At 51.7% G+C, this 14,631-nt stretch overlaps 1 protein-coding gene across 1 annotated transcript in view; it reads right to left on the reverse strand.

Annotated features, from left to right (window-relative positions):
- Positions 1 to 991: 991 nt before the first annotated feature.
- The window catches only part of ATP6V0A4 (ATPase H+ transporting V0 subunit a4), a 45,670-nt gene continuing 32,030 nt past the window's right edge, over positions 992 to 14,631 (reverse strand). Inside the window, 6 exon segments of the mRNA XM_028526172.2 lie at positions 992 to 1,382; positions 2,347 to 2,518; positions 2,671 to 2,788; positions 5,367 to 5,477; positions 9,154 to 9,255; positions 13,399 to 13,615. Of these exon segments, the coding sequence (XP_028381973.1) occupies positions 1,289 to 1,382; positions 2,347 to 2,518; positions 2,671 to 2,788; positions 5,367 to 5,477; positions 9,154 to 9,255; positions 13,399 to 13,615 (814 nt within the window). The 3' untranslated portion in view covers positions 992 to 1,288.

Here is a 14,631-nt window from a genome sequence, read left to right on the forward strand (position 1 = left end):
TCCCATTTGGTTGTTTGTCTTTTTGTTTTATTCATGGTTTCTTTTGCTGTGCAGAAGCTTTTTGTTCAATGTCACCCCATTCATTTATTTTTGCTTCTATTTCCCTGGCCTTTGGGGTCAAGTTCACAAAAGCGCGCCTCTGAGACCAATGTCCGTAAGTTTAGTACCTATGTTTCCGTCTGTGTGTTCCATTGTTTCCGGTCTCATCTTCGAGTCCTTCATCCATTCTGAGTTAGTTTTTGTGTGGTGTCAGACAGCAGCCTGGTTTCATTCTTTAGCGTGTGGCTTCCCAATCTCCCAGCAGCATCTGTTGAAAAGGCTTTTCTTTCTCCACCGTCCGTGTTTGGCTCCTTGTGCCCTCGGATCCATTATCCTGTGTGTCTATTTGGAACAACCTCATGCTACACCTGGCTCCAAGGAGTTGGCCAGTTCGGGGGCCCTAAGAAGTGACTCTGGGCTGGCTGAGCGGGGCAGTGTCCGGGCAGGCTGTCTGACAGTCTCATCTCAGACTCGCTCTTTCCCAGAACCCGTCCAAACCTACAAACCACCTTCACCAGTGGCTCCAGCATAACCAGCATAACGTGCTTTCCAAGTAACCGGAGTTGCCAACGATGTCAGGCTGTCACACTTCATTCCACCGGATTTAACACTGCAGGGAACTTCGTGCGGGCCAGCCTCCCGTCGAACACAGAACATTATCTGTTCCGCCTCACCCGGAGAGAAAACCTATGGGAAAGCTCTTGATCTTGCACAGCTGAGCCCCAGACAAGGAAAAAGGGTGTTTGAGGAAGCAGGAAATGAAGGGATCGAATAGACATAATCCTTCTTTTGAGAATAGCTTGTGTAACTCTATCGTTTAGCTTTACCTTGAAATGATCAACACTAAATTTTATGGAAATTAAAAAAAAGTCGCCAAAAAATATTCTGTGGAATAATTTTGAATAAAGATATCTTAAAGAAAAGTAAATGGCCCCAGGAATTTATTTTGTTAAATATAACACTTAAAATATTGCAAGAAAAAAAATCAGTGTAGCACCCGAGCCCCCTCCCAATTTTTCCATCACTTTAGTATTCAGCAATCAGGTCGCTGCACGGGGTTGACGTGACTTGCCAGCACAGCTCCTCTAGGACACGGCGAGGTCCTATCAGACCGAAGGCTTGCAACTAAACAATGCACGGCTTCTGCCTCTGGCCGGCTGAGCACGATCCTTCCACCGACCGTCTTGCCCGGGCTGCTGCTACAGAGCAGACTGACAGAGAAGGGGGGCGGCAGCCACAGGACCCGCAGCTACTCCTCCGCTGTCCCGTCCAGGATGTTTTTAAAGGAGAACGGAGAAAACTTGTACCCAGCCCCGACGTAGAACTTGTTCTGGAACTCTACCCTATTTTGGGGGGCAAAACAGAGGGGGGATTATACACATTAGGGGAGGCTGGCAGTTGGAGGGAAGAGCATGGGTCCAATCAAGCGCAGGGTCAGGAAGGCAAAGGAGGAACCCCAGCTGCTGCGGCCGCCCCAGGAATCCTCTGGGGCTTTTCATAATCCTCCTACCGCCTCCCGCCTACACCTTTCCATTCTCCTCCCCCAGCCCTCCAGGCCGCTGCTGGTGGCCTCACCGGCCAGCGCTGCAACCCTGCCCCAGCAGCCATGAGCAATGAAGCCCGCGCTGTGCCCCGCTGTCCCATGAGCTAGCGAGGACAGCAGGAGCACACTGTGGCGGAACAACCAGAATCCTGGCCCATGTGCACTTTTGTAACTTAGAGAACAGATGTCACAGGTGACCGTGTATGTTTGTGACGTCCCAGAGGCACTCCCTAATGACGTGGGCAGAGGTGATGTCATAACCCAAGGCGGGGGATCCTGGGAGGCTCAGTTCAATTCGTGATGTGTAAAAACTTTCACGTCTGTGAATGACAAGGGCCACCCTTGAGTGCCTTCTCCCCTGAGGGTGCCCTCCTTCTGTCCCCACTTTCTGGGGCGTTCGGCAGCCTGTACTACTGTCGTAACTCCTGCACTCAGAAACAAGGGCCGAAGGCTCCAGATTGGCTTAGCAGGCCTCCCGTGAGCCTGGGTCAGGTCTGTCATTTACCAATACTCGCAGGGGTCCCCTATTTTAAAGCCAATCACAATATAACAAATGGAAATTGAAACGGAAATGAGAAGGAGTAAATGGGAACTAACATTTATCATAGGGTAGCCATTATAAATGTATACATATATGATATCATTGACTATCACACCAACAGGGGCCTACAGTAAGGTTCCAGAAAGGTGTGTGAGCTGCTCGTGTCACACGACAGGTCAGGATCCGAGCCCAGCTGGCTGGCCCGCTGGCCCGCCATCCTCACCAGTGCAGCCGCAGGGCGTGCAGGAAAGCGGAGAGCCCCTCCATGACCAGAAGGATGGCTACCGTCAGCACGGCAAATACGGCGAAGATGATAAAGACCCCGATGAGGCCTCCCCAGCCTCGCAGGCGGAGGCCGACGTTCATCACCATGGTCCAGAGCACTTCCGACAGTTCTGCAAGACGCAAGAGCAACATCATAGGGATGACCTGGCAAGCGCAGATGGCTCCTAAGAAAGAAGAGCCAGGAAGAACCCAGAGAAGATACTGCTACCTCCAAGTACGCGCTGCTGAACGTGACCCTGGCCTTGATGGGGGGTTCACTCACCTGCATGCGCCAGGCTGAGGGCCCAGAGCCGGAGGTAAGACGCTGTGTTTGAGATGCAGCCCAGGCAGTACTCGATCGTGTGGATGGCCTGGTGCACGAATATGTCTCCAAAGTTGAACTGAAAGAGGGAATTAAAAAAATATATTTTTGTTTATTGGGCTTTTTTGTTAGAGAGAGAGAGGAAGGGAGAGAAAGAAATATCGATTCATTGTTCTAGTTATTTATGCATTCATTGGTTAAGTCTTATATGTGCCCTGACCACGGATCGAACCTGCAACCTTGGTGTATGACACTCTAACTAACTGAGCTACCTGGCCTGGGGAAGAGGGAATTTTATATTCCATTTTATTAAGTGCTTTCTGCACAAAAGGCAATACAAATGCCATGCAGATGAACAAGACATGCGCACCGCTGTTCAGAGATTCCCAGTCAAAGTAGGGGAAGTAAATATTAATACACTTGTAGAAAGAGAATTAGCAGCACGAAGTAGGACACGGTATCTGTGCAGTACCAATTCCCAGAAATCGTTGAAAAGGTTCCAGGAGGAAGAGAGGCTGGTCGGTGAGGGGAGCTGTCCCAGGCGATGAGATCGGAGCTGGGACACAAAGGACAGGGAGGGGCCCAGAAGTCCAGGGGAACCGAGATCATTCCCGGCAAAGAAATGACTCCTCGTGAGGAAGAGATGGGTAGGTGGGAACATCGTGAAGGCAAGTCGGGGGGGGGGGGGGGGAACTCTTTGGCTGGAACCGGGAGCCTACGCAGGTGACAAGTGATGAGCAGCGGGGGGGGGGGGGGGAGTTTCAGGAAAAGCCGGCTAAGAGCAGAGCTGAGAAAATAACCTGGAGTCCATGAGTAATCACAAAAGGGATCCTAGTAGAAAGTGGCGAGGGAAATCAAGAAACACTCGGGGGAACGTTAATCTGGGAGCACGTGGACCAGTGCAGGGAGAGTCTATAAGCAAAGAAGCCAGTCTGTTGACTAACTTAGCGATCCAGTAAGAGGGGGAAGAAATGGGGTGAAGACGGGGACAGCCCCTTGCTCCCAGGTTGGCCCTGCTGCACGTGCATTACCGCATGTCCATGCTAGGAGGATGCTGCCCCCCTATGAACACAGAAGCTTCCGATTTGGAACCCCCCCCCCAGCCACCAGTGGGTTCTCCCTGTGAGCCCCATCCTCTGGCTGGTTCTGCCTCACACGCTTTTGCTGTAATGAAACTATAATTGTAAGTATTGCACTGTCCTGAGTTCTATGAGTCCGTCTATAAACGATTAGCCCAAGGCAGCCAGAGGGATCCTGAATTTGTAACTGGCTGCTCTGAAGTGAGGGCGGGTCCTGGGGGGCCCCAGATCTGGGGCTAGTGTCAGAAGTCTTGCACGGACTCGGCAGTCTGGGGAACTGGGTCCGTAACCTTGCGTGTGGTTAACTCCCGCTGAGGAGAGAGGCGGGAGAGGACTTTGAGGGGGAGGCAGAGTCAAGCCTACGTCCACCTTGCAGTGGGAGACCCGTGCATGCCTGCAGCCGGGGAGGGGCCTGCACAGGGAATCTGACGTCGCCCTCACGAGGGCAGCCAGTTTCTGGCGGTGGTGGCAGCGAGCACCGACTGGGTCCGCACTGGGGGCATGAGAAGAATACAGGAGGGAGGTTGCACTGGACGGGCTGGGACATGGACACTCCGAAGACACGTGGGTTGGGTGCTCAGACATCCCAGCGGGTCTGACAAGATGAGTAGCATCAATAGCCACTAATACTGGTTATTCCCTGCCCCTGGAATCTCGTAGGAACCATGGTCCATAATCCAGATCGTTTTCATTAAATCTGATTGATCACGTATGAATTCATGTGAATATTTCTTTTCAGTAATTAACGTCACAAAAGGAGCTACTCTCAGCATCCCTCAGGCCTCGCAGCACCCCCGCCCCCGCTCCAGAATCAGAAAAGAGCTCCGCCCGAGACCCCCCCACCCAGTTCAGGGCTGGGGGTGACCCCAGTCCCGGCCTGAAAGCCGCCAGCGGCCACCAGTCTGGGAAAACGGGGCACATTCCTGAGTGGGGAGTGGCTGCCCAGGACGGAGAGGGGCGGGGAGGGAGGAGGAAGCAAAACAACTCCTGAACTCACAGGAGAGGTGGATAACATGACAAAGATTAATCACAGAGGTGGGGCCAGAGCAGGGTGGCGGCGAGGGGGCCTCCGCACACGCGTGTCCGGGAGGCGGGCCTGGGAATGAATGAGCCGATTTTTGCTGCAATACCGAGGGCTGCACATGGGCTCTGCTCTCCTGGTCGGAGGGGCCCCGATGGGGAAGCTCCGACGAGTGGAGCTGAGCGCCAGGGGCCCAGGGCCCAGCCAAGGGGGCCTCCTGTGTCACTGGGTCTGGAGGCCGGCATTCACACGCACAGGTATAGCAGCACCTGAGCTACAGCATTACAGTGCTCCAAGGCTGGCTGGTAAGCATTGCTCTGATCCTGTAGGCATCCCCCTCCCCCAGGACGTCCCCCAGCTCCCGTGACTCAGCAATCACCGGGCTGCCACCAGCAGGGTCCTCTTGACCCAACCAGCTCTCCTGCCTAAGTGCCTGCTGATGGGCTGGTGCCCATGCCCTGGCAGCTCTCAAGCATTTGACTGTCACCTCTGACCAGATCTGCTTCTAGGATCTGGACAAACTGGGAGGCCTTTGTAGGGTGTCGAGTCCCAAATACCTCCTCTTCATCGTCCTCCTGGTCCGCGTGGTCACCTGCTCTGTGGGGAGGGCTCACGTTGTCACCTTCGATGTCCTCGGGGGCGTGTTCTCGGATCATGGACGCCTGCAGCTGTCAGCAAGCAAGGAAACGGGGGGTTAAATTCACCCCTAGAATGAGAGTCACAGCAACTCTGTACAAAATAAAGCTCTCTTTAAATATTAGCTACATACCCCATGGATGGCAGTGGAGAGCATTACGCTAAGCGAAATAAGCCAGGCGATGAAAGACAAATACCATATGATCTCACCTTTAACAGGAACGAACCTAAGCAACAAAGCAAACAAGCAAGCAAAGTATAACCAAAGACACTGAAATTGAGAACAGGCTGACAGTGACCAGAGGGGAGAGGGGGGGGGATTACAGGGGAAAAAGGGTGGGGGGGTTCACAGGAACAAGTATAAAGGACATGTGGACAATGACAAGGTGGGGGTGGAAATGGGGGAGGGAGGTGGGGAGTGTTGGGGTGGTGGGGAGGGACGGGGGGAAGGCAGAAAACTGTACTTGAACAATATAAGTAAATAAATAAATGTCAATGACTATAATATTAGCTACACAGCAGACACTGTTCTAAACTCTCTGCAGGATCTCACTCGGCCCGCATAACACTCCTTCCCCAGAAGCACAGTTACTGCCCCTCTTTACAGAGGGGTGAGCTGCAGCACAGGAAGGTTCGGGAACACGCCCGGGAGCACACCGCAGGTGAGGCTGGTTCGCGGCAGAGCTGGGACCAGGCCCAGGCCTCCTGGCTCCAGAGCACGTGCTGTGTCCTCCACAGTGCTCCGGAGGGGCCAAATGAATGAGTCTTTTTTTTTTTTTTAATTTTAAGGGTTTTTTTTTTTAATGTATTGATTTTAGGGACAGAGGAAGGGAGAAAGAATGAGAGAGAGAGAGATTGATTTGCTGTTCCACTTATTTTTGCACTCATTGGTTGATTTTTGTATGTGTACTGACGGGGGATCAAACCTGCAACCTTAGTGTATCGGAACGATGCTCTAACCAACTGAGCTACCCAGGCAGAGCTCAAATGAATGAGTCTTGCCAGTAAACCAATGCGTGTACAAGACAGCCTTCCTATTTTAAAAGATATGTAGCCTTGCGACCTCAGTGCCCAGATTTCTATGGGCAAGATTAGGAGGCCAGTGACTGCCACGGAGTGAATGTGTGTGTTCCTCCAAAATTCGCATGTTGAAACCCTAACCCCCAAAGACGATGGCCTTAGAAGGTGGGGCCTTTGGGAGGTGATTAGCTCATGAGAGCGGCACCCTCAGGAATGGGATTAGTGTCCTTACGAAAGAGCCCCAGAGAGCTCCCCGGCTGCTTCCGCTATGGGAGGGCTCAGTGAGACGGTGCCATCTGCGAACAGGAGGGGCCCTGGCCGGAAGGGGAACACGCTGGGGCCTGGGGCTGAGACGTCCCAGCCTCCGGGACTGTGGGCCACAAGCTTCTGTTGTTTGCAAGCCACCCGGCCTGTGGTGCTTTGTCAAAGCCGCCCAAATGGACTAAGACAGTGACTCTTCCAACACACACATACTTTTCTAAGTAAAAACATCGCTTTATAAAAATAGCTACATGCTCTGACTGGTGTGACTCAGTTGGCCGGGCTTCAGCCCTGCAAACTGAAGGGTCACCAATTCGATTCCCGGTCAGGGCGCATGCCTGGACTGCAGGTTCGGTCCCCGACCAGGGCATGTATGAGAGGCAACCAACTGACGTTTCTCTCTCGCGTCAATGTTTCTCTCCTTCTCTTTCTCCCTCACTTCCTCTCTCTCTCTCTCTAAAAATAAATAAATAAGATCTTTTTAAGAAATCCGAAGGGGGGAAAAGAATCTAGGTGTAGTCACCATCCGGTCTGGCCTGGTGTTAATCCCTGAGTTTCAATAGAGTATTTCTTCCAAGTCACTGGGAAACTTAATATCCCATGTCGAAAGTGGTTGCTTGCACGATTTCACGGGCGGGTACTGCACGTCAGGCGTGAAAGCACCTTCACCTTCCTTTCTTGAGCGAGTCTGCACCGAGCAGCTGCAGCCCCGCTGCCCCCCACCCCCCCACCCAGACAAAGGTCACAGTGAAAATCCACATGCCATATGTGTAAACAGTTAGAAGTCATACATTACACTGACGTCACGCCTGCAGCATTGCGTGTGGGATAAGTGCCTGTGTGTACTAAGAGCTGTGGAGGTGGTTAAGGACCGAACACGCCACCTCCCTGATCCCTTCCCCATGGGATCCCAGGATTGTGGGGGATCTTCCCATCCCCACGTTCTAGGATTAGACAGGACTTTGTGTCTGTGCGCTTCCGTGACGAGAGAGCACCTCCCTCAGAGGTAACTCCTCAAAAGCCTCTCCAGATTAGTAACTTAATCATAAAACCTCATGGTTACAAAACTAAATTTTTTTTTAGCATCGAATCTCTGAAAAACCCTACAAAAGGACAGGATAAAGTGTGCTGTCCACAAGAATCAGGCGTTAATTTTGCTGAAATTTAACTGTTGTATTGTGATGTATGTTGTGCAGAAAACCATTAAATTGTCCTCTATTTTTAATAGAGAAAAATGAACTGAACAAGCAAACTCCTAGATAAAATATGCTCCAGCCTCCTATCTTGTTGACACATAAGTCGTCATGAGAACGTGAGAGGCCAGGTTCAAATGCAGAGTCTCAGGAGAGCGGGCCCTGCACCACCGGTGACAGGCCGCCTGCTCCTTGGCACCCCCAGTCCCACCCCACAGCCTTGCGTGTGCAGGCGTGGATAGGCCCCCCACAACGGCCACGTCCGCCCACCTCCGCCCACCGCCCTCACAAACAGCTGTGGCTCGGCCCTGCCAGGATGAAGCGGTGCCACTAGTGTGCTCGGCCCTTTGCAGCGCCCGGAGGTGGGCTGGAGTCCATCTGGACAGGAAATCCGTGGTACCGGGTACCAAAGGGGAGACTCTGGGAAAGCCTTTGCCCCCGGCCGCACGGTTCCCTGCCCCTGGGTGAGGGATGCGACTCCAGGCAACATCGTTTTGTCTGCATGAAACCCCATTTCCTCTCCCCGTCAGCTTCAGGGAGACAATACCAAGGAGGAATGTTGTAAAGACAGGGTTTCTACCCCCATCCCTAGCTCTAGCCTTTTCTGGTCCTAGGCTGGGACTGACTGGTTAAAACTGACAGGAGAGGTTTTGCAGAGGCACGACCCTGGACTTGGTCAACCTCAGTGACTCTCCTCCACAATCAAAACACCCTTCTCGGTCCCCTTCGCTAAGCACCTCATGACGTTTGGAGCTGAGTGCGCTTGAAATAATCAAGTTTACATCAGTGACTTGCAACTTGCTAGCAACACATGTGCCAAGGACATGCACAGGGTGTTTTACAGAAGCACCGTTTGCAGATACTAAAATTGGAAACAAGCCACATAATTATCACATAGGAACAGTAACTAAATTGTGGTGTATGCGTGCAAGGAAGTATTATATAGCAATCACACACACACACACACACACACAAGCAAAGTTTGCAGGGCATAAGATTTACAGCTGCTTGTCCTCAATGGAACATTATTCCGGGAGCAAGAAGGCTCCTGGGAAAAGTCGCACGCTACAGAAGAGACCATGCTTGGGGATGGCTAGTCACTCACCTCACCCTGTCCTACAGGCCCTGGTCAGCCCCAGCGTGCTCCCTGGTCCCCAGACTTCTATTTCCATGGAACCCACGTTCCCACCCATGTTCCACCCACAGCGGGAGAGCTGGAATGAAGGGCTCTTACCTGGGATTTCCGGTGATGGGCTCTGAGAATGAACGGCTTGATCAGAAGCATCCACGGCACGGAGATCAAAGCCATGACAACAAAGAAACTCTGGACTTCTTGCTGCAAGACCAGAATGGTCAGATCTTACCCTTTGAAGGTCACTTACATGACAAAAATGCTAAAAAAAAAAATAGGGGTCCTTTCTGTTGCGTTTCATGTCGAGAGCTCTAAAGCATGTCAGTGAACACATCCACCTTCACGCCCCGGAACAGGCCAACCTCGGACAGAGAAACGTCACCCAGTGGTGCCCAGTGGCGCCCAGTGGCCAGTACTGGTGGGCAGTGGGGGTCGCCCTCCTTGTTCCTCACTCCTGAGGGCCCCTCGTGCACCCGCACCGCACGGAACCAGTCACTTGAACAAGAGACACATCACAAGGGCGACTTCATTCATCTCCTGTCCTTCAACTCTGTCCGACGGGCACTGTCAGCCCCTGGCCCTGGGAATACGGTGTGGCAGCCCCCACGACTGCACCGCATGCCTGGGTCGCCTGTTGTCACACATGTTGTCTGACAGAGGAATGTCGTGTTTCCAGCAGGAGATCCCTGTCTCGGCTCTCTGGCTCTCCCTCTCTTTCAAAACCAGTTTTCCCCATTATTAACCAATGTTACCCCATAAATTCAACTTTTAGAAGAGATTATATATGCATTATATACGTTGGTTTTTATTTTCTTTTTTAAGATTTTATTTATTTATTTTTAGAGAGGGAAGGGAGGGGGGGGGAGAGAGAGAGAGAGAGAAACATCAATGTGCGGTTGCTGGGGGTCATGGCCTGCAACCCAGGCATGTACCCTGACTGGGAATCGAACCTGCGACACTTTGGTTCCCAGCCTGCACTCAATCCACTGAGCTACGCCAGCCAGGGCTGATTTTTATTTTCTTAATGTCTACAATGAACATGTACTACTTTTATATGATAATTAAAAAATAAAAGATATTAACAAGTTTGAATTTAAAAAACTTTTTTTTAGTTACAGTTCACGAGCAATGTTATTCTGTGTTAGTTTCCGGTGTACAGCACAGCGGTCAGAGAACCATGTACTTTACGGAGTGTCCCCCTGATGTTTCCAGTCCCCACCTGGCACCATAGGCAGTTACCACAATATTATTGACTGTATTCCCCGTGCTGCCCCTCACACCCCCACAACTGTGCTGTAACTACCAGTCTGTGCTTCTTAACCCTTCACCTTTCTCACCTGGTCCCCCAACCTCCCTCCCAACTAGTGTGAACTTTTAAACAAATATATGCTATACTGAAGATTTTTTTTTTTTAAAAAAGACGTTCCTCACAAGCTCCCCCTGACTTGCATAGTCACTGTGGGTGAGTTACCTAGTAGCTTCTAGTGGGTTCTGGGAGATCCATGCTGAACCCCCTTTCACTGCCTCTCTCTCTCTCCCTCTCCCTCTCACCATGAACTTTGGAAGGAGGCATCACGGTCCCGTGCCCCTGTTGAAACTCAGGAGCCATCCCTTTGATCATCCTCTTACACATTTCCCTTCGTGCCCTCCAGCGTCTGCCTTTTCCCACGCCCCTAGCCCCGCCCCCAGTCACATGTCCGAGCCACATGGAACCAGGAAGCTTCGGATGGCTTGGTCAGAGCCCTTGAAAAGGAGTGGAAACTGGGCGCCCGGAGCAAAAGGAAAAAAACTCTTCTGGATCCTCCACATTTCTTTAGCCGTTCTGGCCAAGCTCTGAGTGAGACCACTGATTGCCCCAGTGGTGACAAGAGTTACCCTGGTAACAGTGGGAATGACGCACTTGCTCCGTCTCCACCCTCCTCCACTCTTAAGTGCCCCGAAGAGAAAGGGGTCCCCACTTGTCCATCGCAAACCGGGCTTCCGCCCCAGCAGTGTGCAGAGCAACTGGAGATTCGCGTTAGCTGCTGTCTCCTTCCCGGCGATTCCAACGGCCGGCCGGCGGGACAGCTGGGCAGTGGGGGGGGGGGGGGGGGGGGTGCCTGCACTTCTCAGCAACGTTGTCTCCTCCAGCTGCGTGACCCCCAAATGAGGTCATGGAAAGTTCAAACTGAGTCAAGATCATTCATCTTCCTGCTAGGTCACGGGAAACCAGCCAACTCCCAATGATGTTTTTCATGGAAAAAGCTGCAAAAGCCATTCGCCGCGCCGCGCTCACTGCGTATTCCCGCCTAAGCGAAGACCTCAGTCTCCGTGAAGACGGCTGTTAGCCCGTAAACTGTTTTTGTGAACTTCAGAGTTTTGCCTAAGAGAGAAGGCTTGCTTGGAAAATCCAAGTAAACTTTCATGTAGACTCGAGCAGGAAGCAAACGAACCTTCCGAATGCATTCACTTGATGCCGACAGCTAGGAGGGGGTCAGGGTTACCATCGACACATAACAGAAAGGTAGGAGACCACAAGAGAGCTTCCAGAGGTCTCTGCCAGCTCTGGTTAGTATGTGAACCAGCTTTTTATTTTTCTGTAAAAAGATGGCCCATCACGAGGCCTTTTTTTCCTCCTTATTTGCAGCTTCTGTGCGGAAGGAGAATACAGCTAGAAACCGAGCTCCTGAGGGTGTGCGTGGCCATGAGAAGGACAGGCCTGTCCCCAGGACACCCAGCATGTGCAGTCACTGCCAAGTGTGGGCGCACCGCCGTCACCCGGCATTGGGAAACGTGCCCGGGAGCTGGACCCAGAGGGATCAGAACCTACATGTTGTGGATACAATGAACAAATTCACACAGACTACTGAGTCCTGTGGAGAAAAAGGGACTATGTGGCCACTCTCTCAAGGGGAGAGCGCCTCGACCCTGGCCTTGACAAGCTTTTATTGGGTTTCTGATAGCCTACGTCAAAGAAAGTTCTCATTCATTATGCTCAGCTTTGCTTTAGGTGATTACATTTTACAGGTAACAAAGGAAAGGATGTTACTGATTACTTCCTACAGATTAACAAGGGAAAAATGTTGCAGATGCAAGGGAAGGATAAGAGTAATTGGTCTGGTTACACTTCAGTTCTGGGGAGAATTAGCACAGACTTCAGGAAGTTACTTACAAGATACGCAGTAAGCATTTGCTGCTCCAACTCAGGGTGAGGGAGTTTTAGCAAGAGCACGTCACAAAGCAGCCTAGGTGCAACGCAGGCCTGGTTTCCCACGGGAGAACTGATCCGTGGGTTTGGCGTCCTGTGTGTCAACATGTGTCTGTGGGCTTTCCCACAGGGCTGGGCTACATCTGCCATTCCTCGCAGATAGGTTCCCTATAACTAGCACGTGGGCCTTCCTACGGTGAAAAATCAAATTCCAGCAGTGTTATCAGGTCAGTCACTGGGAGAGGCGACAGGAAAAGAACTGTTTGTGTTGGCAAAATATTACTCACTGAGTGATATTTATTTCCAGCTCCCGTGGGACACTGATACTTTTTAAACATAACGTATTCAGCTGAGAATGAAGCGGAAAGACATGGAAGGAATCAGAATGGCAATGAGGTCTAACAGTTGGGCAGTGCTGTCCATGCAAGAAGACAGCCCCATGCAAGAAGACAGTTGGAAGTGCTATCCACCCCCTCCCCCCGAAAAAAAGAAAAAGAAAAGCACCTCCAACAGGCCGTGTTTTCCAGAAACACACTGCCTGGAGGGACTCCACTTCCGGATCCCATTTCCATTTCCTTACTTGTGACCTTAACAGGAGTTTACTTATAGAGTAATAGATTAAATTTTAGGATGCTTTGTAGAGCATTTATGGTTCCAAGCCAGTCTTTGAAGGACTGGTTTTTCTTTCTTCACAATGGCCACGTCCATTTTCAACCTCACAGCAATGGCCCCTCTGATGCAGTAGGAACAGTCCAGCCCTGGATACTCATCTAACCAAAGCCTTCTGGTCCTGGCTGGTGTGGCTCAGTGGATTGAGTGCTGGTCTGTGAACCAAAAGGCCACCGGTTCGATTCCCAGTCAGGGCACATGCTGGGGCACAGGCCAGGTTCCCAGTAGGGGGTATGCAAGAGGCAGCCACACATTGATGTTTCTCTCCCTCTCCTTCGCCCTCCCTTCCCCTCTCTCTAAAAGTAAATAAATATAATCTTTAAAAAAAAAAACGCCTTCTGAAATGTAAAGAGCCTAATGCTGGGTTTTTAGCATTCCAGACTGGGTGCTGAGAAGGCTCAGTCTTGCAAATACCTGCTCTCTGCAGAATTCAAGAGCACGAGAGATCTGTGCTAACCGAGTGCACAAGAGAATCAGAAATCCCACAATACCTGGTGTTCGTACAGGGGCGCGTTCGAGGCGTCGTTGTAGTTAAACATGAACATGTTGATGAAGTGGATGAGGATGCTCGGGGCTTGGCGGGACACGTGGACATCGTAGTAGCACCACTTGAAAATGATCATGAAGACCAGGTAGCCAAAGAGGCACAGCATGAAAATCATCTCCGGGATAAACTGCAGAAGGATGTTGAGCGTTTTCCTGAAGTATCTGGGGGATGGAAAACACACACACACACACACACACATGAACACACAAGCGAGAACACTGAGAAAAAATATCAGTCACTGACTGCTCCCCTCAAAGCACAAAACGTTACCTGCACCCGCTCCTCCCGGAAGCGGCGACCCTGCGTGGAAGGGTGGGAGAGGGCTTTTGCACAAAAGACTTGGAGAGGGCCAAGGCCAAAGGTCAAGTCAGGCCCACACAGTGGGGCAGTGATATGACCAAAGCTGGGAATGCGGGGTGCGCTCCTGTCCCCATGTTCCACACACACAGACAGATGGGGGCCGTGTGGAAGCTTCCCCCTCCCCCCCGAGGCAGGGGTCAGCCGACCACGTCCCTCGGGCTACACTGAGCCCATGACCTGTTTCTGTGCAGCCTGCAAGGTAAAAGTAGCTTTCATATGTTAAAAGGGCTGGCGGGGAAAATGAAAAGCATAATATTGCATGACACGTGACAATCATGCAAAATTCAAATCTCCACACTCACACATAGCTTCTAAGCACCGTCACACTTGTCCCCTGGCATATTGTTGATGCAGTTTGTGCCTTAAACACTGGCATGGAGCAGCTGTGACCACGGACTGTCCAGCCCCAAAACCCCCCAATGTTTACCACCTGGCCCTCTACAGGGAAGGTGCACCCACCTCGGCTCCCAGACATGGAGTCCCACCAGGCCAAGTTGGGGGTCCCCATGTTAAAATGCTGGAAAGGGCCTTGGTACCATTGTTCATTACAGGAGCATTACAAGGATGTCCTGTGATAAAAACACAGGGCGGCCGGGGATGCTGGAGGCCAGCCTGGCACACGACACCGCCCAACAGTGTGCTTCCTGGGCCTTTCAGACCACAGGGCCCCACGGGACCAGCTCTGGACAATGAAACGGGAACGGAAGTGGCAGATGTCACTTTGGATGGAAGCTTAAGAGTCAGTGTGGCCCTGGCTGGTGTGGCTCAGGTGGTTGGAGCGCCATCCTATGCACCAAAAAGTTGGGGGTTCGATGCT

Source organism: Phyllostomus discolor, chromosome 10 (assembly GCF_004126475.2).
Source record: "Phyllostomus discolor isolate MPI-MPIP mPhyDis1 chromosome 10, mPhyDis1.pri.v3, whole genome shotgun sequence".
Lineage (NCBI taxonomy): Eukaryota > Metazoa > Chordata > Mammalia > Chiroptera > Phyllostomidae > Phyllostomus > Phyllostomus discolor.